The sequence below is a fragment of the Daldinia decipiens genome, assembly GCF_022478715.1.
Source record: "Daldinia decipiens strain CBS 113046 unplaced genomic scaffold F4813scaffold_55, whole genome shotgun sequence".
NCBI lineage: Eukaryota > Fungi > Ascomycota > Sordariomycetes > Xylariales > Hypoxylaceae > Daldinia > Daldinia decipiens.
Genome location: NW_026054598.1, coordinates 40,355 through 66,610, shown reverse-complemented (window position 1 = coordinate 66,610; position 26,256 = coordinate 40,355). Strand labels below are relative to the sequence as shown.

At 47.8% G+C, this 26,256-nt stretch overlaps 9 protein-coding genes across 9 annotated transcripts; 4 read left to right on the top strand and 5 right to left on the bottom strand.

Moving 5' to 3' along the window:
• Positions 1-90: 90 nt before the first annotated feature.
• On the top strand, positions 91-1,384 carry F4813DRAFT_285690 (uncharacterized protein). The gene has a single exon (XM_049240538.1). The coding sequence runs from the start codon at positions 270-272 to the stop codon at positions 1,197-1,199; it is 930 nt and encodes a 309-aa protein (XP_049094949.1). The 5' UTR covers positions 91-269; the 3' UTR covers positions 1,200-1,384.
• On the bottom strand, positions 1,385-5,108 carry F4813DRAFT_285697 (uncharacterized protein). Its single transcript, XM_049240539.1, has 4 exons — positions 4,825-5,108; positions 4,652-4,764; positions 4,305-4,595; positions 1,385-4,244 (listed from the first exon to the last, which is right to left on the bottom strand). The coding sequence occupies exons 1-4, from the start codon at positions 4,977-4,979 to the stop codon at positions 1,570-1,572; spliced, it is 3,234 nt and encodes a 1,077-aa protein (XP_049094948.1). The 5' UTR covers positions 4,980-5,108; the 3' UTR covers positions 1,385-1,569.
• Positions 5,109-6,903: 1,795 nt separating this feature from the next.
• On the top strand, positions 6,904-8,182 carry F4813DRAFT_383589 (PLP-dependent transferase; the record flags this gene model as incomplete). Its single annotated transcript, XM_049245964.1, has 2 exons — positions 6,904-7,404; positions 7,466-8,182. The coding sequence occupies 2 exons, from the start codon at positions 6,904-6,906 to the stop codon at positions 8,180-8,182; spliced, it is 1,218 nt and encodes a 405-aa protein (XP_049094947.1).
• Positions 8,183-9,983: 1,801 nt separating this feature from the next.
• On the top strand, positions 9,984-10,853 carry F4813DRAFT_383588 (putative benzoquinone reductase; the record flags this gene model as incomplete). The annotated part of the gene is made up of 3 exons (XM_049245963.1): positions 9,984-10,010; positions 10,200-10,285; positions 10,343-10,853. 3 exons carry the CDS (start codon positions 9,984-9,986, stop codon positions 10,851-10,853), a joined length of 624 nt encoding a protein of 207 aa, XP_049094946.1.
• A 193-nt stretch (positions 10,854-11,046) lies between these two features.
• F4813DRAFT_285584 (MFS general substrate transporter) lies at positions 11,047-13,196 on the bottom strand. Its single transcript, XM_049240537.1, has 3 exons — positions 12,674-13,196; positions 11,958-12,508; positions 11,047-11,886 (listed from the first exon to the last, which is right to left on the bottom strand). Exons 1-3 carry the CDS (start codon positions 12,838-12,840, stop codon positions 11,240-11,242), a joined length of 1,365 nt encoding a protein of 454 aa, XP_049094945.1. The 5' UTR covers positions 12,841-13,196; the 3' UTR covers positions 11,047-11,239.
• A 784-nt stretch (positions 13,197-13,980) lies between these two features.
• F4813DRAFT_383586 (uncharacterized protein) lies at positions 13,981-15,406 on the bottom strand (the record flags this gene model as incomplete). The annotated part of the gene is made up of 2 exons (XM_049245962.1): positions 13,981-15,120; positions 15,272-15,406. The coding sequence occupies 2 exons, from the start codon at positions 15,404-15,406 to the stop codon at positions 13,981-13,983; spliced, it is 1,275 nt and encodes a 424-aa protein (XP_049094944.1).
• Positions 15,407-18,275: 2,869 nt separating this feature from the next.
• F4813DRAFT_285403 (uncharacterized protein) lies at positions 18,276-20,442 on the bottom strand. The gene is made up of 3 exons (XM_049240536.1): positions 20,001-20,442; positions 19,762-19,928; positions 18,276-19,691 (listed from the first exon to the last, which is right to left on the bottom strand). Exons 1-3 carry the CDS (start codon positions 20,045-20,047, stop codon positions 18,526-18,528), a joined length of 1,380 nt encoding a protein of 459 aa, XP_049094943.1. The 5' UTR covers positions 20,048-20,442; the 3' UTR covers positions 18,276-18,525.
• F4813DRAFT_285387 (ribosomal protein S8) lies at positions 20,427-21,799 on the top strand. The gene has a single exon (XM_049240535.1). The coding sequence runs from the start codon at positions 20,839-20,841 to the stop codon at positions 21,334-21,336; it is 498 nt and encodes a 165-aa protein (XP_049094942.1). The 5' UTR covers positions 20,427-20,838; the 3' UTR covers positions 21,337-21,799.
• A 462-nt stretch (positions 21,800-22,261) lies between these two features.
• Positions 22,262-24,282, bottom strand: F4813DRAFT_383584 (uncharacterized protein; the record flags this gene model as incomplete). The annotated part of the gene is made up of 9 exons (XM_049245961.1): positions 22,262-22,510; positions 22,541-22,666; positions 22,703-22,887; positions 22,918-22,973; positions 23,007-23,146; positions 23,186-23,320; positions 23,354-23,363; positions 23,394-23,955; positions 24,183-24,282. The coding sequence occupies 9 exons, from the start codon at positions 24,280-24,282 to the stop codon at positions 22,262-22,264; spliced, it is 1,563 nt and encodes a 520-aa protein (XP_049094941.1).
• Positions 24,283-26,256: the final 1,974 nt, after the last annotated feature.

Sequence of the window (26,256 nt, the reverse complement as noted above, 5' to 3'; positions counted from 1 at the left end):
TTTTACCGAGACTTATCCACTTATCCACTTATCCACCGTCCAAACCCGGAACTATCGAAAGTGGGTCTCCCTGAATTTCTTTGCATGTAACTTTTTCGAAGCAATTCAACACAACTCAACAGAATTCAATACAATACTACATACGAATTGGACGATTGCGATATTTGCAATATCGAGGGGATGCGCGACAGGCTTAATGAACTCAATTAACTGAATAGTCTGTGTATTAATAAAGAAGTGCCTACTGGCACACCGCACATCCTGCCGATATGCCACCATTACTTCCCCGGCCGGTTCTCCTCCCACGAGGATCCATATCACGAGCCCTCTTCTCCTCCACTGCCCGCCGACCCGGGCTGCCAAGGATCCCTCCAGAGTCCCCTCTCTTCATAAACGTGCCGAACCCGCCGCAAGATCAGTCCATAGAAGCCCTGCGCGAGCTTAAGCCTATCAAGGGTCATCTACCAGTGCCGCGGCAGGTTTTCAAGAAGCGTGATGGTCACCTTAAGCCCCAAGATGAATGGCTTTCGCAGTCTGCACCCGAACCCTCCTCCGAGCGCTCTAAACATGCTCCCCGCTCCGAGATCCAATCATGGAAACGCCGAATAGCCGCCTCCCGCCGAGAGAACATGCGCGAGGGTGTTCGCGCTCTATACTCTCGAAAGCAGCTCTTCGATACCCGGCGACTTGAGCGGCAGACTGCCAGGCTGACCGCCAATCGAGCCGCCGCCACAGCCCCAGAGCGCGAGGACGAGCGGTTAACTCGTGGCTCGATAAACGCCGGCACATTACAAACCAAGGTACATCCGGACCCGGAACGCTTCGAGCGGGCCCTCGAGTCCCGCGAGCGCACCGAGTCCTTGACCACGCAGAGGAGCGAGGCCCGCCGTGACGCCATCCAGGAGCTATACATGAAGGCACGGTCATTCATCGTCGACGAAAAGGATCTAGAGACCGAGGTCGAGCGCCTATTTGCCCCCGACTACTGGAAGAAGATGGGGTTTTCGGCTAGCGGCTACGACGTGAACAATATCTGGGACCTGGACGGCAAGCCTAAGACCGTTGCCAATATGCTGAACGATGTGTCGCGGACTACAAGCCTATTGATAAAGAACCTAGAGACAGAGAAGACCCGAACACTCAAGAGGCAGAAGGAGGTTGCCGAGGAGTTGACTGGTGGTAAGCTAGACGAAGCCTAGCGACGACTTGAAAGCAGAGGCAAGAATTGTAAATATAAGTCTATTAGGTCGCACCAATCCTCTTTGGACGACAGCCGCAGCATACTCTGGCATCGATGCCAATTACGGTTATCGGTACAAGTTTGACACCTTCACAAAAGTTGTACCATGTATGTACCTATAAAACGACATTTATGATCTACAATGTCGTATGTGCCTAAACCTTGAACGCCCCGAATGACCCATATGCCCTTGAGCTATCCAGCTCAAGCGTTGCCGAGCTATGCAGGAGATATTGAGACAATGCATTAGATGCCAATTTGGCCAATGCCCTGATAGATACCAACATAATTCTACATGTATTTCCCAGATTATCTTCATCGTATCTAATCTACCGCTTCTCCACGAGCAAGAAATGCATAGCGACGTATGCTAACACCACGAAGACGCCAGCAAACACGCCTAGGTTGGCGACGTCCATCCACTTAGATCCGTTATTGAAACCGAACGAGCTCAGGATTGCCGCACCAGGGACTGTGATGTCGAGGCCATATTTCCTATCCACAAGGGTCAACTTGAGGACCTCATTAACGATAAGGGCTTCGAAGCCATAGTGGAAGATGGACAGGGATTGTAACCAGAGTGCCGCGTCGGGAATTGCGTCATGGTTTAGGAGTAATCCGGCAAACAATAACGAGAAGAGCATAACCAGGCTACCAATCAGGTTTGCAACGCTACCGTCTTTACAAACCACACCGATGAACAGGCAAATCGAGGCGGCAGCCAAGTTGAATAGTACAAGAACGAGCATGAATATGAAAAAGTGCGCTGTGTCCGGTACGAGTCCCGTCATAGGGTATATAATGGCTCCCATCAAAATTGGCGGAATTATCCGAAGAGGTATGATGTCGAATAGGACCTTCGCGAGGAAATACGTGATAGGTGCATAGTAACCATTCGCTCTCTCACGGACAAACAGAAGCCTTTCAGATGCAAAGACATTCAAGCTGGTCAGCGTGCTAAAACCAAATAGTGCTAAGAGGAAAAAGAATAAGCCGAGTCTGTTCTGGAATCCAGGAATATCATCAGTGAGGCCATAGAATAGATATCCCGATAGAACAGCAAGTACTATGGCAATAGCGTAATGAGTTAACATGAGGAGCGGGTTGCGATAGAGATTCCGCCACGTTCTTTGCGAGAGGATGATGAATTGAGTCAAATAGCCGACACGGGCATAGCCACGACCAATTGCGCTTCCATTTGAATGCGCACCGTTTCTTCCATTGCCATTCTGACCGTTGGCAAGTTGAGCACTGGTTACGACCTGTTGGATTTCTTCATGTATGCTGCTAGAGATGTCAGACCCAGCATAGGCATAAACAAGGCCATCAAGGTTAGTTTCGGCAGACGGTGGAAGATCGTGGACGTCTTCGACAACAACTTGTGGAACAGTGCCGACGGGTTGTCGTCGTAGCTTATACGATCCAATCTCCTCTTCCACGTCAGATGACGCGGCTGTATCGACAGTATTCTTCCTCCTTGTGAATAACTCGCGCTCTTGCCTTGCTCTAATCGAATCCTTCCGTTTGCCTTTAGGCCGGCTTGAGGATGGTTCGGTCGAGCTGTCTTCGGCGATACTGGTAGCTCTGGAGATGCTTGCGATAGATTTGACTGCTGTTGTGCTGCTAGGGCCAACGCTCGCAACGTCGTTCACTAAAGATCCATCGTCGAAGGTACCAAAAGAGCCGGCATGCATTGTAAGATCAACAAGATAATCTGCAATGTTGAAGCCAGGGGGGCAGCTGTATCCAATTTGATCGAAATACTCTTGGCACTGGGAGAAGGGGCCAGAGTAGACGGTCTTACCCTGAGCAAGAAGAATCAGTCGATCAAACAAGGCGACGATGTTCGAGCGAGGCTGGTGAATAGTGAAGATAACAGTTCGCTTATACGTCTTCGCTAGTGTTACGAGGCACTCGATGACATTGAACGCATTGTAAGCATCCAAACCACTAGTCGGCTCGTCGAGGAAGAGGATCGAGGGGCTGGTAACAAGTTCGCAAGCGATGCCGACACGTCTCTTTTCTCCACCGGAAATGCCTCTACCCTTGCCCTCTTCAGATCCAATCAGAGAATCACGAATGTGATAGATACCAAGCTGTTTCTCAACCTCATAGACCCTTTGCTCCTTAGCCGAGCGACCCATTCCACGTGGGAGGCGAAGGAGGGCACTGGTAAGAATCGTTTCGTGGACAGTCAAGGTCGGAAGCATAGTATCTTCCTGGTCGACGAAACCCACCACACTCTTGTACTCGGCATCTGTGACCTTTTCTCCGTTCACATAGAAGTCTCCGGACGTCTGACCGCGCTTGTTCTTGCGAGCTAGTATATCCAAAAACGTAGTCTTCCCAGCGCCTGATGCACCCATGATAGCCGTGATCTCTCCAGGATGCGCGATTCCTTTTATATCTTTTAGGATAGACTTCCCATTCAGCCCATAAGCGACATTTTCGAAGTATAGGGTCGCCGGCTTGTGATCGACCATCAGCTTCGTGGATTCGTCGTCGGAATCGTCAAGGTGGATCGCTCCGTATCGGTACTGTCGTCGAGACAAGTACCAAATGAGCAAGACGACGGCGACAAGGAACAAAGAGCATCCCGCAATCACGCCCGCGATCAAGGGCGTGTTGATCTTCTTGATGGGGCGCTCGTATCCAGGAACCTGCGTGTGGTAGAGACACTCGCCAGAGCGGCATTCCAACTCGATGCTCTTGTCGCCGAAGAAGTTCTCTACCATCCAATCCAGGGCTGGTTCTTTAAATTTACAGTTATTAATACCACCATTCTCTTGCAAACAGTCGAAAGTAGCAGGGCCCTGGACTTCAACTTTGAGGAATTCGGTCAAGTCGATGGAACCATCGGCACCGCAGAGCATGCGATCCTTAATACAGCCACACTTAACATCAGGGCACTTGTAGTAACTGCTGTTCTGGTCTGAGGTGAAGTCTGCGGTAGACTCGCAGTTCTCTAGGTGACAATAGAAGGATTCAAGTCGATCAATCCAGACTAATTAATAGATATGGTCAGTCACGTTGCCGCCTCTTCGCAAATCGAGGTTTCACTCACATTGGAAATCACACACTCCTGACTCTCTCGCGCAAGTAAAAGTGGCCTGAGGTATCTTGCCCTCAAGCATAGTAAGGATCTTCTCGTTCGTAACACTGCACATCTGGTGGTTTTCCTGTACAACCTCGCCGTTCTGGTAACAGACGCCGCCATCTCCAGTTTCCATGAGAGCATTGCAAGCGTTATTTTGAGTACAGACATTACAGTTGATTCCGGTCCAGCCTTCGTCGCATTCGCAGGTATCGCCTGATCTTATCGGTCGATCCTTGCCACGAGCAAGCGAGCCGCAAGCTATAACACGGTCAGCCAAGCTCAAGCTAAGCAGGAGCTACAACGGGGAGCTATACTGGGTTCAAGACAATCGTCACCTCCGAATCCTGCCGGACACTCGCACTTCCCATTGTATTCGTTACATTCGGCGTACTGGCCGCACTCGTAGGCCGGGAGGAGACAGTTAAAACTAGACGGGAAAATGGGTCAACTTGCGAACCGTGTCAAACAAATAGTTGGGTTGACATACCACGGGGGACAATCAGCCGGTCGGTCGCCGAAGAGAGCCAGCTGCGCCCGCATCGAGTCCAGCTGGGTATAGTTCTTTTGGCCGGCAACAAGACATGATAAGGAGAGCGCACCAAGGGCCGCAAGCCAAAGACTCGGCGACGACATGATGAACATTGCCGATGAGGCTCAAGGTAATCGGCGATAGTGGATACTCTCTCGACTAGGTTGGCAATGTTGACGAAGGGAAAAGATGGAAGCTGGCGATAGGCTGGTACATTAAACTAGGTACAAACCCCAGGAAGGCTCCAAAACAACGTGTAAGGAGCTTGAAGGTAAGTCAGTTTGGTTGGCCAGCTGACTGCGCCACCCTTACACCACCGGGCTTTAAGTACCTAGGCTTACTTGGTTAGATGCGCGGTCTTATACTGGTCTTATGCTGGTCTTAGCTAGCCGCGTGTGTGATGCCAGGGCTGGGATTGGATATGGACAAGGTCACAAGAAGAATATGATGGATGGTATGAATAGAAAAATGATGAGATATGATAGAAAGAAAGAAGGAATAATTCGAATACTACCGACCATAAAGTCAGATGATGACTTGCCAGAGCAAGTTGGGAGAAGGGAGATAAGAGAGTTGGAAGAGTTGAGAGGTGCAGGGACGGTAGCATGGAATACATAGAGGAACCGAGCTCGGGAAATGGGAGGTGGACCCGACCGAGACACCTGAGCAACTGCAGGTGCTGAGATACATTACTATAGAAGGTATGTGCCTGCCTACATGTACCTAAGCTGTAACGCCCAGAACGTCATAGCAGCGCACAGCCGCCAAATTCCCTACGTTAGGTACCTTAGGTTAGGTACGTATGGGACTATCGGGGGGTTTTGAGATCTTCTCCGACTACCTAGGTACCTAGGTATGAGATTAGGTTAGTATGCAAACACAGTTACATAATTCACCGTTATTATCAAAGGCAACCCAAGCGGCTTTGATTTGGTTGATCTCTCCAAAGTCCCATTTAATCCCAATGTCTATCTCATACAACATAATACACCCAAATACTTAGTCGCCCTAGGAAACTAATTACTACATGTATCTCTCTACGTTCAAGAAACACATTACGTAAACCAATTAAGTATAATTAGTCACGGTAACTTACATCGTCCTTAGATAGTGTGCACCAAGTCTTCTGGCTTAACTAGTCAAACCAGTAAGAGGTCACAATACGAGTCTAATACATTACACAGGTTATAAGGTTAAGGAAAGGTTCGTGGTACTGTAACAGTTAGACTAACTTAGATGGTTGACGCAGCGTCAGTGTGATACTAAACATTTGTAAAGCCCAAGACAGCCTTCTCATTATTAAACCAGAAGCGGAATGGGTGAGCTGCAGTAGCAGAAATACTAGGATATAAATTCAAGCCACGCCTTTGTTATCATACATAGGTAGGCATTAGTACCTAATATAAGAGATGTCACTAATATGTCAAGTCACCACAGCTATATGGGGATAGTTCTCAAAGCAGGCAGCTAATAGGCAGCCTCTAACCCGTTTCCTACATTACTCAACGTCTATCCATGTAACCAAGCTAAAACCATAGATTTTCCTATAATTAATAATATCATCATAGATAAAGTACCTAAATAATGCCATGCCGCCAGGAATTGACATACAGATAGCTATTTCAACCGCGTCAAGCCTCGATTGAATAAACTACATGATAGAAAAGCAAGGATATTCCAATGTATGTTCGACGACACATTCACTTTATTCTATAACAAAAGACATAGCACTTAATCATGGCAGGCTACATAATCTCCGCACCCAAGTAGCAATACCGAAGAACGGCGCCTTTAGAGCCCCACAGCACGCCCTTCGCATGTCGTAAAAGAGAGATATATAGGTAGGTAGGTACCTTAGGTAGGTAAATAAAAATGACCAAACAACTCGCTCCTTATACGGACCAGCAATTTGTTATACCTAAGGTCGCCCTCTTTAATACAATTAAACCATCTACTTTAAAGGTTCTATCAAAGGTTAAAATCCCAGGATAACACTCTACACATAATAACTTAAACCATTCTCATAGAGACATCAAGATGGTGAAAATCCCAGCGTTTGAGGTAGAGCAGTGGATGGACAAGTACGAGATTACGCCAGGGGTACTGAACATCGCCGAAACATGCTGCTCGTCTATATCGATCGATCAACTTAAACAATTCAATAGTGATCAACAAAGCGACGTTCATCCGCTGATCGATTTCTCTAAGCCTATGACGTACGGTCCGATTCGGGGATCTGACGAACTGCGGCGGAATATCATAGCCATGTATAACGAAGATGATACGAGGACGACAGTTGCTCCTCTGTCCACCGAGAACGTTATTGTTACGCAGGGAGCTATATCCGCCAACCACTTAGTATTCTACAGCCTCGTCGGGCCAGGGGATCATGTGGTTTGCGTCCTCCCAACCTATCAACAGCTGTACTCTATCCCCGAGTCTTTAGGGGCTGAGGTTTCCTTATGGAAGCTCAGACCGGAGAACGGATATATTCCCGATGTCGCTGAGCTCGACACCTTGATCAGGGATAATACGAAGGTATATCGTCTATTTCAGCTCAACAGTTATGTTATCATGTTCGGTTAGCTTACCATTCCAGATGATCGTCATTAACAATCCTAATAACCCAACGGGAGCGACAATTCCGAAAAAGGTGCTGGCTAAGATAATCGATCTTGCGCAAAAACACGGCATCATCGTATTCTCAGACGAAGTTTATAGGCCGCTGTTCCATAGCCTCGAACCGGAAAATATCCCACCGTCGGCACTAGGGTTAGGTTATCCCAAGGTCGTAGTTACCAGTTCCATGTCAAAGTCGTGGGCCCTAGCAGGTATTCGAGTGGGTTGGGTGGCGTCGCTAGATGCTTCCATCATCGAAACCATCGCGTCCGTCCGCGATTACACCACTATCAGTGTGTCACAGCTCGACGACCAGGTGGCGCGGTACGCTCTGAGCGCCTCCGTACGATCGCAGCTCTTAGCGCGGAACATTTCTTTAGCTAAAGAAAACATACAGCGACTAGAGAAATTCATCCAAGACCACTCGAGCGTATGCTCCTGGGTGAAACCGACAGCAGGAACTACAGCATTCGTGCAGTTTAAGGACAAGAAAGGGGCTCCAGTGGACGACGAAGCCTTCTGTAAGGATGTGTTGAATAAAACTAAAGTTATGTTTCTACCTGGGTCTCGCTGTTTTGGATATGGCCAGGCTTCATCCTTTGATGGGTTTGTCCGCATCGGATACGTGAACGAGACGGAGATACTGCGCCAAGCATTAGAGAAGCTTGGTTCATATCTAGTGGACAACTTGGAGTGAAGATCAAGCGAGCAACGAGAATAGATCTCGAATTTGATATTAGTTATTCCATCTACTTGGACAATAACTCAAATTTCCAGCAATTCAACTATCAAAAAGCACTTGGGAATATAGAATTATAATGCTTGACGTATCTAGAAGGGGTATATATTTCTCCATGAAGCCTCATTACCAATTCGCCGCATTTGGCATTCGGTCGGCTTCCGAGCTACCTAGTACCGGGTAGAAAGAAGGAGGGTGGTAACAAGGGCGAGCTGTCTATCTGCACTGCGACGACATTGCCGTAATCTAATATGCCAGATAACAGTGCCGCATCGATACGACTCTAGATTGACATATTCTCGCGAGACGCGGAAATCATGTCGTATGAAAAGGAGAGCGAGTTTTCAGTTTTCAGTTTTCAGCTTATGAACCTTTTGAAATCGATCTCTATAAACTCGAGTGCTAGAACAAATCGGCTCTTGATACATGTATTGTAAAGTGTAAGGAGTGAAGTAAGAAGAAACGTGGATGAAAGATAAAAATAATTTAGTCAGGCACAAATGTACGTCGAGGTAGTATTGGACGATTGGTTGCAAGATGGTTAGGTTTTTACCAGGGGTTAAGAAGATTATTCTAGCATTACACATATGTATGATGAAGACATTACGCTTAGATGGTGCTGACTCAATAATTCAAGAACGACAAGACATAATAGCTCGTTTTCCGAACCCATATTTCGTCCCATGCCAGTTCCCCGCTTAGTTGGGTGATGGCATGGAGCGAAACGATACAACAAGATCCATAGAAAGATCCATGAATACTGGGACCGCCCGATCTTAAAATCGCATAAGAATTACGCGAGCGGGTGTAAGCCATTAATCAGCAAGCAAGTCGATTTTACCATCCGGATTGGGGCAATGAAAGAAAAAAAGATATACCAGCCTAACTCGAATCTGTACAGGCTTGACCCCCACTGGCCTGTGGTTGGAGCCGCAAGACATACATACATTAACATGTACTTTATGCTAAGATGTGTGTTAGTAAGAAGCCATTGTATGTAAACATCTGCTTGGGTGGTTCGTATAGAAACCCATTGGTATATCCCTCTTAGTTATTAGTTTATCCACCACCCTTGATCTAGACTGATGGAATACTATCTACCTAACATATGTAGGTAAGGTACCTAACCTACGTCTAAAGCACTTACGAATCAATGAAGTATGATTACGTCAAAACCAGGTTGCATTACCAATATGCATCAAACATGAAGATAGCTACCTTGGTGGCTGAATATGCACAAGCTACCAGCTGATAGTTGGTTTGAGATGCGGCGCTATTACAACTCTACTATTAAGCTATGCTGTTGGAGGAGTGGAGATTGTGATAGTCGTTGCTGGGGTGGACTTGGAAGAATGAGAAAGAGAGAAAGAGAGGTGAGTTATACAGAAGAGAGGCTAGATCAGACTTCAAACCGCTTGTGTACTACCGAATAAGATCGACTTAGCCGCAACATTAACCTACCTTACAAGGTGCTTTACATGATGGACCCTTATTATTAATGGATGATAAAGAAAAATAAGCAAAAGTAAAGCACGCCATCCCCACCTCTCTCCATCAACGGTGCCCGCTAGTGGATGTTGTCTATGATGTAAACACGAGTATAAAGTCGACGAGGTGCCGTCGTTAAGAATGTCCTTATTCTGTACAGCTTCACATCGGAAAATACAATAATATTCAAGTATCTTTATAAATATCAAGGCTTTAGTCTATTTCTTTATCAAGCGCAGCTACTAGATACCCCTGTTTTCATTTATTTGCAATGGCACCCAAGATCGCTATTGTCTATGTAAGTATTTTCATTCACATGCCAATAACTACGGGATTTATGTGGTTGGATAAAAAGAAGACATCAGATACTCAGGCTGGTCATGATTCATCACTTGACTAAGCCGAACTACCAAACTTCCCAATATGCTCCTAACCCTCGACTCCTAGCCTTTCGATACTATAGCGACTAACATGCGTCTTATTATAGTACTCCACCTACGGCCATGTCCGCCAACTAGCCGAAGCTGAGAAGCGCGGTATTGAGAAGGCTGGTGGTACTGCCGATATCTTCCAGTAGGCACCGCTCTCTACGTATTCTTCTCCTGATATATGCTAATATAGCAACTACAGAATTCCCGAGACCCTCTCCAAGGACGTTCTAGCTAAGCTACATTCTCCCGGCCCAGCTGCCGATGTTCCGGTTATATCGGACCCGGCGACTCTCGAGTCGTACGACGGCTTCTTACTCGGCATCCCGACGCGCTACGGAAACTTCCCCGCGCAATGGCGCGTATGGTGGGACCAGACCGGAAAGCAATGGCAGAGCGGTGCTTTCCACGGCAAGATGGCCGGTCTCTTCATCTCAACGGCCTCTCTAGGCGGTGGTCAGGAGTCGACTGCTCTGGCGGCCATGTCCACCTTCGCCCACCACGGCATTATCTACGTCCCCTTCGGCTACGCCAACGCCTTCGGTATTTTGACTGACCTTTCCGAGGTTCACGGTGGTGGCCCCTGGGGTGCCGGCACCTTCGCTGCAGGTGACGGCTCGCGCCAGCCTAGCGAGAAGGAAATATCCATCGCTGAGATCCAGGGTACCGAGTTCTACAAGACCGTCGCTAAGTTCGCTTCCGGATCGGCGTGACTACATGATAGCAATGATAAAGAGACACCAACTGCGACCGTCACACATACAGAGGAAAAGAAAGAGAAGAAGAAGAGCGAAGGTCCTTGCGGGTTGCCTACTAAGTGCGCAATAATGTAGTTCTCATCACCTAGAACGATTTAACTATTAAAACAAATGAAAAATATTGAATGGACTCCTAAGACTCGACTATTCTTTTCACCTCGGGCACCTGTAATAGTATATAGTAGTAGCTCCCATGTTTGAGTCAATAGACTCATCCTATCAAGTGAAAATTCGAATACCTATATCGTAATATTTACCTACATAACTACCTCCTATTCATGATATAGATATATGTTACCCCTATTCATCCACACCTCAGCTGCACAGCACAACCTCCCAGATCACACCTTGGTACTTCCCACTCTCCTCAAATGCAAGACCTGCGTACTCACAAACCCGAGTCCCCCTACAAACACCGTCGTAGCACAATACGCAATTAATCCCCTCCAAGCTCCGTCGTCATTCACATCTTTCAAAATCGCACCTGCGATTGGCGTTCCTATCAACACTGCTATCCCGATGAATGCGAACAACATACCCATACGAGTACCAAGGCGGCCCAGATCCGGCGTAAGGGTCACGATAGCACTAGGAGGCAAGCTTGCAACTCCCCCGTTGAAAAACCCAAAGAGTATTGCAAACGTAATCGTTCCTCCGAGATCGTGCACGCCGAGCCAGCTAAAGGCAAGGATACCAGCGCCTAGTGTCATTGCAGCTAGCATGTTCATCGAACCCAAGTAGTCGGCAGCGAAATTCGGCAGGATGCGCCCAAAGATGCTCCCGGCGTTGAGCAAAGTAATCAGATACGCAGCTAGGTCGGCGCTCGCGATGCCGCGCCGTAACGCGAACAGCTGCAAGTAGAAAAACGGCACGAACATTCCCATGAATGACGGCAGGGCCGATATCGCGAAGCTCATGAACGGCACATCTCGTATGGCGTCGCGGTCGAAGAAGGCACGTTTACGAGGTGGCGCGACACGCGGACGCACTACAACGATGAACGTTAACAGACAAGCTAAATAGGGGGAAGAACAAGAAAGAAAGCACAACAGCACGTACTATAAACCAACGGCACGACAAGCAGCCCCAGTAGAATAAACGCCAACACGCGCGTCGCCCACCCAAACCCAATCCGCGGTTGTAACCTACTAAACAGGACCGAAATTATAATACCCCCGACGGGCGAGCCCGCAGACTGCAAACCCAACGCCAGCGCGCGTCTCCGCGCAAAATACTGGCTCAATATCGCCGCAGACGGGAGGAACAACAGTCCGCACCCAGCTCCCACTGCAACACCCTGCGCCAATAAGACCTGCCAGTACGTCTTGCACAAGGACGTCATGAACAAGCCAAGTACAACAAGGGCCGAGCCCGAGATGATCAGCGCGCGGAAGTGGCCCGCGTCGAACAGCGGGCCGGATACCAGCCCGCCCATATTGAGGAGGGCACCTTGCAAGGAGCCGATCCAGCTAATCTCAGAGGATGTGCTGGACCGGAGGAGATCGGTCTCGTAGTACGTCTGGTACACGCCGAACGAGTTGGTGAGGCCCCAGCTCGCGAGCATGATGACGAAGGCCCCGAGGACTTGGAGCCATGCTACTAGGCCGCCGCTGTTTATGTAACGTTAGCAGATGTAAGTGAGTAGAAAATCGTGTCTGTGTTAGAGAGTGTTCTGGGGTACGTATAAGAGAAGGCCAAGGAGTTGAATATAATTCCCAGGCCGGTTTATAAAGAGAATGAATACATGTAGGTGAACCAAGTCCGAAAATACATACTCCGGGACATCAGGCGTCTTCGGCTCTGCCAGCGGCGTCGCCGTCGCCGTCGCTTGAGGAGACTTCACATCCGCATCTTCCGTACGGTCCACAGAACCCTCAAAGATCTCCGTCCTGATCTGCGAGCCCGTGTTGCTATCATTTTCGCTGCCCTTTTCTTTTTCCATAGTAGCTTTCGACACCGTTGCTTCCGGCTCTTAACTTATCTTTTTTCTCACGTTGAGGTCGTCCACGATTAACCCTCCTTATCCAAGGGTTCTCCTCACCGTCTGCTTAGGATAACCGATTCTAGCCCGCGGAACCGAGACCAGAAGAAGAAGAATAATGATAACATACGAGGATAAGGCACATTGATGTAATCCGGGATGAAGTCTGCGGTCTGCAGTATTATTATTCGGTGAAGGTCGTACCCGATTTTCTTTATTTACCTATCGGAGGTGGCACCCCTACACACCAGCAATACGACACGATGCCACTTTTCGTTTTCTATCACTTGCTTAATCGGGACATGGCCCGGTTAAATTCCATGAACCCCTACTTACCTACCTGGGTACCCAGATATACTGTTGACCTGTAATCAAGAAATAGAAGTTGTATATAAGGTAGGTAGGTCTGTTTGTCTATTCTATCAACTTAAAAAAAGAAGACTGTTAAGATATATCCAACAAAACTACATCGTCGGTAAGCCCTTCCGGTAAGCAGTTGGCTTTATTAGTTGCAGCCAGACTCGCCCCATGCCGGAACCCACCTATTTACCTAGGTAATCACGCTAAATTTCGTTGATACCCTAGGTACATATAAAGCACCTTAGGGAGGATTTCAGGCGTTGTGGACTGGCAATGATGCTGTAAACTTCGAGACCCTAAATTGGGATTGAATATGAACGGACAAGAGGCATCTGAATTGCGAAGGCGAACTACAATAAATAGCACAATGGCCAGTATATATCAGCCATGTTCCGAACTGTACCCTCCGAGGCCGAAGATGGTACTTTCTCTCCAAACCTCTCGCTTTTCTCAGTTCCAAAATGAACTTTCCACACCAAAGACGCCTTGCAAGTAATAATACAGAATTCGTCTCGTCTCGTGCCACGCTAATTTCCAAAGTTGCTCAAATACATGTCTGGCTGCTAAATACTAACAAATTAAGAATCTGGTTCATTAGGTAGTTTTGATCGTATAACTAGTATATTTTGTGGCGACTTATATTATGTGCTGAGTTATTGCTACCCATGCACAAGCCGCGGGCGTGTATGCTGCTGCTAGCTGTCTCCAGTGTACGAGCTGGAAGAAGTGTTGAATAGATGTTTATTGATGAGAGTCGTTAGGATATGCTGTTGATGGTTCGATTACAATCCGCGGTAATCTCCCAATCCGTAAGCTGGGCAACTGCGGAACACCCCCAATTCCTCTTGAGGATCTCCTGGTCGAAGCTGTATCACGCGCACTGTCTGTTGTCGAGAGATCTCCGCTCTCCGTCATCGTGTCTGCAGTCTGTGCGCTTAATCGTCGCTCGTGACCACGCGCTGGGTCCATGTAGTCGGGTGGGGGCTCATTAAAGATAGGTGTCGCAGCCCCCGATCTTGCATCGTCTAAGCTAACATCCTCATAATCTGGTGGAGGCATTTCGACGTCGCCTAGATCCGCCTCGCCGATTATTTCCGGGCTTGATCCGGCTCGGGTGTGATTACTTCCTATCCGTGGTGTGGATGCGTTAGACCTGGGGCCTGGAGATGGAAAATCGCTATCGAGACTAAGAACAGAGCTGGCGCTACGATCTCGACGATGGGATAGACCCGAAGGCGAGCGCGTGGATAGGGCAATGCTAGCCGCATCTGATAACAATCCTACGCCTTCGCTCCCATGACTACTTGTGCGGACTCTCGTGCCATTGAGTTGCGCTACACCAAGCTCGTGGTAGCTAACACTAGAGACGGCACGTTGTCTCTTTTCCTTGATCTGCCCGTACGCGTCACGTAAGTCATCCACGATGTTGTTATCGCGTGCGGCTCGTCTCTGGACTGCCAAGTCGCCTAATGCCCTAGTATCCCCGCGAGCCCTCGCCTCTTGTGTTAAGCGACGCCGCTCTTCCCGTTCGGCACGTTCCTGTCTTCTTGCCAACCGGATCTGAAATAACGTCTCCATCTCTTCGTCCCGCATACTCTCGAGATCCTCGGCGGTGGGATATTCTACCACAACATCAACGCCGTCGCGCTCCCCTTCGCGGCCAATGACCTGTTCGTTTTCGTTCGCCTTCTGCTTATACGCAGGAAGAGTTATAATAGATCGAATAGACGTGTTTCTATCTACTTGTGATACCGTGCTGTTTCGATTCGTTTGCGAAACCGGGAGGGTAGAAGTTGAGTGGCCATCTTGTCGCCTTCTATTCCGGGCAGATGTCTCAGCCGACTCGGAGTCGCCCGTTTGCTGGTACTTGCCTCGTTTCGCCTGCCCGAAACCGAATTTCGTCCTGTAGCGGAAAAAGCAAAATGACAAGATAACGACTAATAGTATACCACCTATGATGCCAATGATCTACAGCAAAGATGGGGTTATTAAGGTGGATCGAAGTGAGCTGGGCCGATATAGAATAACTTACTATAAAGATGGTTTTTGATGGCGCATGTCCCTGATCACCGGGACCCTCAGGACCTCCAGGACCCCCAGGATCTCTTGACACCAATTTGCTGGCACTGGATCGAAGAGGGAGGGGAATTCGATATGGGAGCAGCATTGTGAAGTATGAATGAGTATAAACGAATGACTAGTGTGATAATTTGCGACGCCGTCGGGACGCACCCGATATCGTGAGTTGGCAGCTGCAAACCCAAGATTATCTCAGGACGGGGCGCCGTGCGCTTGACAACGGCAAGAAGCCGCAACTAATTAATAACGGCAAGCTAATCGGTCGTGCCCGCGGTAATCCAAAAGAGCCAATCTTGTTCGGGAGTGGTGCAGGTGAGAGCACAGATGGGGGAGATAGCGGCAATGTTGGCGAGAATTAGGCACGAATATTGCGATGACGGCACCAATTATGACGAACTAGTCTTATAAATAGGGACAACCAATTTCGCGAGACTGATCCAACAGCGACAGGTTTCGAGAGAATAAAATCAGTAGATACCTCCTATGCTGCGCGGGGTTACGAAGAGATCTATGTAAGTCTTCAATTCAAGCTCGGTTAAGACGGACAAAAGAGATAATAGTCTTCGGGTTTGGTACGCGATTTGAGCTTAAGCGCCGGCAATATAGCGGGTATAGAATAGTAAAACAGCCCGATGGGGTAGAATGGTATTAGACTAACAGGACTAGGAGTCGTAAAAGCTGTAAACTGACCACAAAAGAGAAGATGGTGAACTACCTCGTGATAGATAGCAACGGAGATGAAGGTGGAGATGGAAAGAAGAGGACGGGAAAGTCTCAAGATACAAGAAGCTGGCGGAGTGGGGGGGGGACAAAACGAGGTACATGGTTAGCTAGGTTCCATACAGCAGTCTAAAGACCCGGCAGCTGCGGTACACACACACGGTAAGAGTTACACTAATACATCTCACCTGGGGCGGTACCTTTGCTGCTAATATGATTAGTGTTGATACATGCACCAAAGTAGGCAGTAGGTTAGGTAGGTACATATTGTACTTAGTGTAGGTTAGAGGTAGGCTTAAGGCAGGCACAAGCGTGGCAAGGGTAAGCAGGTATTGATGGTAGCCTCGACCCTTCTATTGAATCCATTCAAGCGTTTCCCAACTAATGAAAACATTAGTTTACCACACCAAAGTCCCGGTAAGCGCTTAACCTAGTTAGTTGCACTTTACATGTCTCAACCTGTCTAACCTTTGAAACATTTGCCGAGTTACCTATCATTCTTTTTCCTCATCGATTTGTCTTCACATCTCAAGTGCAATTAGGATTGCCTACAAAGCTTATAAGTTATTGCACGGAGAGATTAGCGAATTAGCGAAATAGCGAAACGAGAACCAGGCAGAATATCAAAAGTCTGCTGCCGTGCCGTGACTTTGCCAGCCCCGTTGAGGCTGGTTCTACTTTAAATCCTTCAGAGTTAAGACTAGGTTCCCCAGTTCGTAGTCCACGAGCCAACCCGTCAACCTCGATGTTACGTGATTCGATCGCCCGATCTAATTCTCGGTAATTTTAGATGTAGGAAGATAAAAGGACGCCGACGTAACGATTGGTCCAGTATAAGATAATTTATTATTATGTATATTGTTACGTATAATCGGCGATATTTGCAGCATCGCATTAATATAAGTATACCTAAGTGTAAAGTTCTCGACGGTATTTGTTTTGGCGGTAATAATAAGCTGACCTTATGCAATCCTGAAGAAACGTTTCTCGATACGAAAAGTATGTATACGACGCCTCGGCCGTCATCGCTTCGGCTGATTCGCCTGATTCTTCTGGTTCGCGTATTATGCGGGCTGCCTCAAACTTACAGAACGGTACATATGGAGGTTAGGTGCTTAGGTAGCCTGCTGTGCCAACGGGCGCCAAAACATTACAACTTCGAAAAAAAAAAAAAATCTCATTAACGAATTCTTGTTCGCTTTTCGCATGACTACCTAACATACGTCATCCCCTGTCTGTGTGGATACCTTACATAGGTACTCTCCTTCCTGATCAACATTAATGGAATCATTTACTAACCTAGCCCTATATTATCTATATTATGTAAAACGTGCCAAACATGCCATACGGGCCATACGGGCCATACGTGGCTATGGATTCAGCGAATTTCCACTGCGCCTTGTTGATCAGTACCTCTCTCGACTGCCCTTAGCCATGCCTGTGAATCTCCGTCCCTAGTCGATTGTGCTAGGGCTGCCAGGTCCCTGGGAATATTCCCTGCGCTAAGGTATGTAGTATCTGCAAAACGCCATGGCCCCCCGCCCCCCCCCCCGGTCAAATCTTGGCAGAGTTGCATGATACCTAAGTTAGGCTAAGTAAGTTAGGGAATTTGGGTCGTGGCAGTGGCAGTGACTACATACGGGAAAGACAAGATCCCATTATTACTGGTACTATGTATGTCGAATTTCAAATCGGAATCCCTTACTTCGATATTCCCTTCTTGGCGTTGTTCAAGCTAATGTAAAAGGTCTCAGATAGCTACGTAGCATTACGAGACATACATACACGAGTCTCCTTGCCTACGACGCATGGCATGTTAGACAATGTCTTCGATCTTGCTATTATCAGCCGGAAGATTGGGAACGGTTATCCACTGCACTTCAGCTGGTTGGCTGGGAGGTGAGACATACATCAGGTACAGCGCATTTTCGTTGGCAAACAAGTACCTACCTACATGTAAGCTATTATCTTATATTTTACATATGTAGGACTTTGCACCCACGAGCCTATCTATGTCCAGAAAGGGGAATTTGTCTCCGATAGGGTCCCTTCATTTGTAGTATGAAGGGAGCTAAGCATCCGTTATCCATTCATCATAGCTATTAAGCCAACCACATCTTCTGGCATGTTTATGACTACGCAATAGGCCTATCTAGACCGTAACACGAGGGTAAACCTGTATGTCGAAGCTGCGTCATTGCGTCTTCTAAAGCTGTGGCCGCTCAGATGCACTCAATGCTAATATTCATAATAGGACCATAGTATTCGCACACAAAAATTTCGGTACGAATTTAGTTATGTTTCATCTTACGATCAGCTCTCCCTGAGCATGCTAGCATTGCAACTCTAATGGGCGAAAACTTCCTAATATCATATATTGTAACCCAACCCATGCCTATAATATCGAAATGTGTGAGAGGGAGAGAGTCAGAAACATGGTATCCAGTACTAGAAGAGGAAATTATTCAGAAATATGTCTGCGAATATTCAACCAAATCTCTTTTCAAACTTCTTGAACATCCCCGTGACACCTTTCTCCAGCCGCTCCGCATTTTGGCCTAGTCTACTCTGACCCTCGACCTTGGGTTTGTATTTCTCGTATTTAGACGCGTGCTCTTGTTCGGTTGGTCGGTATAGTTGCTGGTGGATACTATAATCCACACCCCCCGGTGTTTGCTGCGCATTGCTGTAGCTGTAATGTGAATATCCACCTGGGGGTGGTGGTGGTAGACCAGGGCTCTGAACAGGTGGTGGAGTAGGGTGGTGCTGCGTGCTCTGTGGTGGTGGCGGCGGCGGTGCGAACCCGGGCGATCCGGGGAAGTTGGCACCGTATGGGCTCACGAGACCGGGCGATGCCAGGCCGGAGACCGGGACTGTAGACGAACGTTGCAGGTGTCCGAATTGAGTCGGCGGGAAGCCCGGACTCGCAATGCCGGGTGTTGGCAAACCTGGACTGACTAGACCGGGGCTAACTAGACCAGGACTCGCCAGACCAGAGTGTACCTGCGGAGGGCCGGGAAGACCGGGACCACCCGGCGGAGCAGAGAAGTTCGTCGCGCCGTACCCAGGAGTATAAGGGGGAATGTGATCACGAGCCACGGCAGCCGCGAGAGGATCGTGTCCGTCATCCTCGGGTGGGGGAGTCTTTTCCCGGTATATCCTTTGTTCTGCGGCTGCTGGTGCAGCGGGATTGTACGCTATAGGTGCAAAGCTTTGAGGTGAGGTATTCTTACTGCCGTCTGTCGCTGCGGAGGTTGGAGGAGGTGCGAAAGTAGGTATACCTTGAGGTGCTGGTTTAGGGCTCGAATACTTGGGGTCTGAGATGGCAACATTTTCTAGCTTCTGGACTAGAGAATTCGTGTCTTGAAACTGGCCATACGGATGTGGTGGTGGACCAGGCTCATCTGTGACCTCCACCTGAGATGTGGGTAGGACTCGTCGTACACCATTGATGAACTGTAGGGCATCACCATGAGTCCAGAAGTAGATATCGAGAGAATGAAGCTTGTAGTGGTATTTATTCTCATTTCGAGGATCGTACGTTGGAAGATGCCACTGATTCTGATCTATCGGCGTACCGGCTACGCCTTCGACTAAGATGTTTACGAGACATTGTTGCTTATATGAGTACCGAACCCTCGTTCTATCTAGATCTACATCGCGAGGGAGAGTTAGGTTGATATTTATACGACAAAACGAATACTGCTTTGGGAGTATCCTTACATCCGTCAAAAGCATCTTGATCATCCGTGCCTGGCTGATTCGCGACTTCAATCCGCGCCCTTCGGTCGTTCGCATTCTCGAACAGGTACACGTAAGAGCCTTTGTCAAAGCGGTGATGCGGCGGCTTCGCTTCGGGAGGTCCGTAGAAATAGTGAACGTCTCCAAAGCTACAAAGGGGAAGGGGAAGATTGTTGAGCTATTATCAACTATAAAACTGTCGGTACTACTTGGGCACTTACAGAGTCGCAACATTCTCTTCACCAGGCCGAACGGCCATTTTGATCATGAGCTGGCCTTAAGAATGAAACTGAGAAAGTGAGGGCGATAATTAAGAATAGTATAAATAGGAGATAGAAAAAAAGTCGAGGCCAGCCTCGTTAGTGCTACTTGTTATTTAACAAAGTCCGTATTGGAACTGACGATAGCTTCAAATTCACTTGAGTTGGAGGAGGAAGAAAGGAAAAAAAAAGTTGGAGGGTAGAACTTGCTTCTCCAAAGAGCTCACTACTAAAATGACGATCACTTCCATGGGCTACAGACGCCATTTCTAAAATAATACGTAACCAGTAAGTGGTACGACCTTATTTACCTGCATCAAGGAAAAACTGCAACTGGTACATGTAAAGATGTTGCAGAATGGGAAGTTGTTCGGCGCTTAACTGCCCACTCTCCTGCCTCGAAGCTGCGATGGCGGGGTAATACTGATAACCAATAGAAGGACCAAGCCTATAGGTCGATAAGCTTACCTACCTAGGTAGCTTATGCTACCCGTGTACGGAATATCAATCTATCGATAAACAGATATGTATCGGCCCTGGAATTATCCGCCAGATTTTCAATTGATTGAGACCCACATCTTTTTTTCGGTTCCATTGAAAGAATGATTTGGGGATAGCTTCACTTGTTCACACATTGACCGTTTTTAAGATCCTCGCCGTCATAATTCTCACCAGCGCAGAGACGGGCTAGCCAATCCACCGAGGCACCGTAGAAATCTGCATCCATCTCATCTCATTTTCCCTGTCAAGTCCGAACCGAGAGCCCGGCAGGGCACTGCAACCGCACACAATCTCCAAGATGGGTATCGTAAATATAGTCAACATGTGCTCGCACCTACAAAATGCGTCGCGAGCCCGCCTAGGCCTAACCTCTGTCCCGCACACAAAATATAACCTCGCCCTAGCCATAGCCTTACATCGAAATGGCTATCTCTCCTTCGTCACGCGCGGCGGCCGTCACCCCCCCGATCCCGCTACTATCACGACCTACGAGCCCGAGCCCTTGACAACCGCCAACGTCGCCCGCCAGCGCCTGTGGGTCGGCCTCAAGTACAACGCTACTGCGGGAGGCGAGCCCGTCATGGGCTCTATTAGCCCTATAACTACGCCTAAGAGGCCCGTCACCGCTAAGCTGCCTCAGCTAGAGCGCCTTGCGCGGGGTTTCGATGCGCATCCCCATCGGGCCTTGAATCTCGGCGAATCTATTATCCTGACTACGAGTCTGGGAACCCTCGACGTCCGTGAGGCTGTCGAGCGCAAGGTTGGAGGTTTGCTGCTTTGCCGGGTAGGCCCGTGATCTACCGTCTCGTTTGATCCGTTCAGACGCTCCTAGGTTGTCTGCTTAAAGTTAGTAGAAGTAGCATAGGTGCCGTTTGCGCATTCTGGCTGGGGACGTTGGTACAAAGTACTAAGAACGAGATGAATCGACAGAACGAGTCTTGTTAAGGGATAGGGCGAGAGGATGAGGCTATGAGCCGGCACCTCATCTTGTGACTTGTGTGGTGTCTCGTCTCGTACGCCATACGCGTGGCCTCGGGTTCCAGAGATGTACGATGGCCAACGTTCTATAGACGAAATACAAAACGGACAAGCGGACAAGCAGACAGGGGGTAGTAGAAAGGCTTCATGTATATAAAGCAAAGAGGAAAAGGCATCAGCTGCTTACCTGTGTACTTGATTGTACTATATCTATTCGCATATCATAAAAATATCCGATGACACATCTCCATACGTTTACGTGTAGGGGCAGAAGACTCTAATCATGAATGCAGGATATATTAGGTACACAATTATTCCCAATGTCTTGCCCAGCACCATGTGGAAGACATAACTATCCCTGAATATATAATAAATGTTTTTTTTTATTACTTTCCCCAGTTACTATAACCAACTCCCTTATTTTCTACTTTACGACATATGAATACACATGATACTCATAAGACAAGTTTAGGTATGCTGTAGGTATTTTCACTACCTATCACCTATCTCCTAACTCCTCAGCAATGCCGCACGCACCGCGAAGGAACGGAACAGAAAAGAATCTCCGTATGCTTCCAATGAATTTAAGAGAAAAAAGGTATCATCTGCGCCTCGCCGAATACAAACAAATTTTGGACCTTTTTCTTCAGCCTCTTCTGACTTGTTACTACGGCTAGCTAGTCAGAACAACGGCTGATTCCTTAGGTATCCTGTGATAGTATCTATGATTAGGCATCGTATACTTAAATAGCTTCCACCTTGGATTCCTCCTCAGCCTTCACTTCTTCGGTGGTGCTAGCGGCCTCACTCTGAAGAATGACCTCATCGGTGCCTTCGGATATGGGTTGCTCATCTTGTACGTTTTCAGTTTTGCTATTAGCTGCGTAAATCTCAGCGGCAGGCTCTAGTACATCCTGAACCAAATCCTCGATATCTTCAACCTTCTCTGTGTCTTCGGTGACTGCAGGAATTGCTGCCACTTGCTCCGGGGACTTTTCTGTGGAAATACTGTTTTCCTCAACAAGAGTATCTGTCGAAATCTTGGCTGTCTCAATAGCTACTTCTGCTGTCTCAGTCTGGACGACAACCTGAGCAACCTCTGCCGTCGGGGATTTCTTGTCAGCAGGCTTTGCATGCTCTACTGCTGCCTTGGCCCTATTCGTTGCAGACTGTGCCCTGGTTACTGATTTCTTTGCACTTCCCTCAGCCTTCCTCTGAACACTTGATGGTGTGCTCTGCTTTCGTGGCGGTGTCACCGGCACCTTTTCCGCGGTTTTGCTAGAACTGCTTTGTGTCGGTCGCATCATCCGCGCGAGAAAACTTTCGTCGACATGGCCATCTCTCTTGATAATTGGGTGGTCCTTGGACACTGGCTTCGGAGGGAGTCCGAGGCTTGGACGTGCTCGACCGCCAGCCGAATTCCCGCGTTTTAACCCCCTGGTAGTTGAGGTGGTACTCACACCGGATAAGCTTTGCCTGCTAGGCGACCTATGCGTAGTGGAGCTCACGTTAAGATGCTGAGCGTTACCGGAAGCTCGCGAGAGAGATTGCCTGGGAGGATGAGCTGCGGTGCCGTTTCCGAGCTTCGAAGCAAAAGACGCAGTAGGCGCCGTAATGGACAAAGGTAACTTAATTGGTCGAGTAGGTGACTTGGGTTTTGGCTTCACAAATCCGGCTCCCGAAGGAGGAAGATCAATGGGTGTTGGCTTCTTGCTAGAAGTGGCCGCCGGCTTTGTGGTAGCCGTAGTGGCCGCCTTTTTTGGGGCATCGCGCTCCCTAGACGAAGCAGGTGTCGATTTCTTCTGCGGAGCCAAGGTCGGGATGCCGGAAGACACCTTTGCAGTACTGCTAGTTGGCTTGAGAGTATTGGGCGACCTAGGAGCCTTAGAAACAGATTTGGCTGCGGTCGAAATGGCTTTTGGAACAGGCTTTGTGGCGGTCGCGGTCTTTGTCTTGCTACCATTTGTTGATACGCTAGTACGTCCACTCGCTGGCGCTATGCTACTCCCTCTTGACACCGACTTCTCTGTCGGATTCCCTGGCAGCAGTTTCGTCTTCGTTTCCTCCTCATCTGTCACCTTGTCCGGATTTGGGTTCGGGGCAAGAGAAGGACTGCGACTCTCCTTCTTTGGGGGGGATTTTGCAGGAGACTTAGGAGCAGCGGTTGGGATCGGCGACTCTGGAATAGACTCTTCAGACAAATTCGTCTTGAAGACCGAAACATTCTTGGCCATGCTCTCGGTTAAAACCTCTGGCTTCTCAGGTACCGGTTGTGGTGTACTAGCGTCTGTTTCGTCGCTGAGTCTTCGACTGGATACGGAGACTGAGTCTCCGCTGGGCTCTCTTCTCAACCCTACCCGGCCGTCCTTTTCGATTGCTACAAAGGTGGTCCGAACCTTGGAAAGCGGGCGAGGCGAATGAGAAGGAGAGGGAGACCCTAGTGGTGGAAGATGCAATGTTAGCTACGACTACCAAGAAACTGGTGGAATTTAACAAATGATAAGTGGATAACGTAGCCAATAAAGCTAGGAGTTGAGGGATGGAGATACAATCGTGGGGTTGAGCAGATGAATATCTGAATTGACTTGGGCATATATAGGATAGGGAATTCGAGTAGGCGATGTTATAAGCAAGCAGGTGTTTTGAATACAGGAAGCGCCATACCAACTGAGATACCGGATGGACCAGGAGATCTTCCACGATCTGGAGGGGTGTTCTCACCCTTCTGTTCGAACATGGCACGGAGGTTCCTGACTCCCGACATGGTTGCGACTAATGGACCTTCCAAGGTTTTATGGTAGAAAAGAACAAAAGCAGGGAGCCGATCAGTTGCTACTGATCATGGATCAACGATTGTCACCGCGGGAAAGTGCAGACACCGTTTGCAAGGATGGATGGCATGCCCTAAAGTTTTTTTTTTTTTCTGCTGGCCGGTAGATCGGTTTGCTGCTGGCTTATTTGGTCCACCTGGTCCTGGTTTCGGTTTTGGTCTTGGTCTTGGTTTAACAGCTCTTCGTCCCGGACCCTAGAAATTTGGAGACGAATTGAGCCTCGGAGAGGCGATAAAGTGAATAAACTTAGAGATGTTGTCCAGTCCAGAGGCGATCAAGCTATCGAGCGAGGCCAGGTCGGGTCGAAATCATACATAAAGTACGTTAAGGGGTTCGAAGATAGGAGACTCTGCAAATACGAAGTTCAATGAACTCAGCGGGAATAACCTTAGTTGCAGACTAAAGCTATGGTTATTTTAGAATTAAGCAAATGCTGCAACTAAGAAAAAGGAAAAAAGAGTGTGTGGTTGAATGCGCATTTGGCAGAAGAAGGAATTATACAATTGTAAAAGACAATTGTAAAAGGATACAGTTCTCGAAGGTTGCCTGGGGGGGAAAGATAGGGAAAGCTTAAGAGAGTAACTGAGGGAAGTCGAGTGACAGCTTGGGAATTATTTGGTGGTATGTGGCCTAATAAGGCACGGCCTAGGCAGGACTAAGAAGAGACCAGCAAGAGATGGTTCCTTTAATCAAATTGCCCAGTTAGGCAGGGGGAGTACCTAGATACTTAAGGATACTTTGGGGGGGGTTAATTATTTCACGGTTGAATAAAGTGGATTCAGGGGCTTGCATGAACTCCCAAAACGTGTCTAACGGCATACCGAGGCGACCTGACATTGAATTGAATCTAGGATATTTGGGATATTGGGATATTAGGATATTAGAATATTGGGACATTTGGGACATAAATTTCAAAGTACGGTCCGTATGAACATCTAGTCTGGTCGTATCGTGGTTCAATTTCAATGTCGTACATACCCGTGGACATGTGGTAATACATACATGTAGCACGGATATCCGTACCTAACTTCTCCTTTCTGGTATTAAGATCCATCTCACATAGGTATGTAGTATTGTATTGTATTGTTACGTGTAAGTGATCTAAACTCTGGAAGGAGTTTCTTACAGGACAGATGTCTATCTGATAAATTTAACAACTTAGCTAATATTACCAAATTACCTAAATTACCTAAATTACCTAAATATCTATATTAAGCACTTATAACTCCCAATTAGAATAATTCTAGAATTTCTTACAGACGAAAAAAAGAAAACACTATTTGACCTACCTAATGAGTACAAGTGCACAGATGGTACAAAGCACCAATGCATAAAATCTAATGATCAATAGCTCCAAGCCAAGACGTGGTTTAAGAAATTGAACATTGAATACCCAAAGAAATATCTAGAGCCGCACTGTCGTACTAGGTACCAAATGACACGGCTCGAAATTTATGCAGCTTACAAAAGCAATCCCGTATTATAAGCTACGAAGATCCAGTCGTACGGATGCTACGGAGTTTATAAACTCTTATGTTACATGCATCAGTTAAGTCATCAATTTGATTTGAGTCGAGGGCACCTTTCCAAAACCAAAAAAACCACAAATCAATATAAATGCACATGTGATATATGAATAGCATGTTTCAGGTCCAGCCCTCATTGGTGGCAAACACACGCCCCTCTCTCAGCTCAGATCTTCAAATGTCATTGGTGTCATAGTATCATAACATGCAGCGGAGTATTAACGAATGGTCCCTAAGGAGAAATGTCTGGTACGCAACTGCAGACGCCCGAGCGAGAACCCTCTTTTTAAAAAAAGGGAAAAAATGCTTTTTATGAAATGAGTGTACGCATGTGGCCGATAGTCAATGATGCAATAATTCAGTAGCAATCCGTATGTTGCG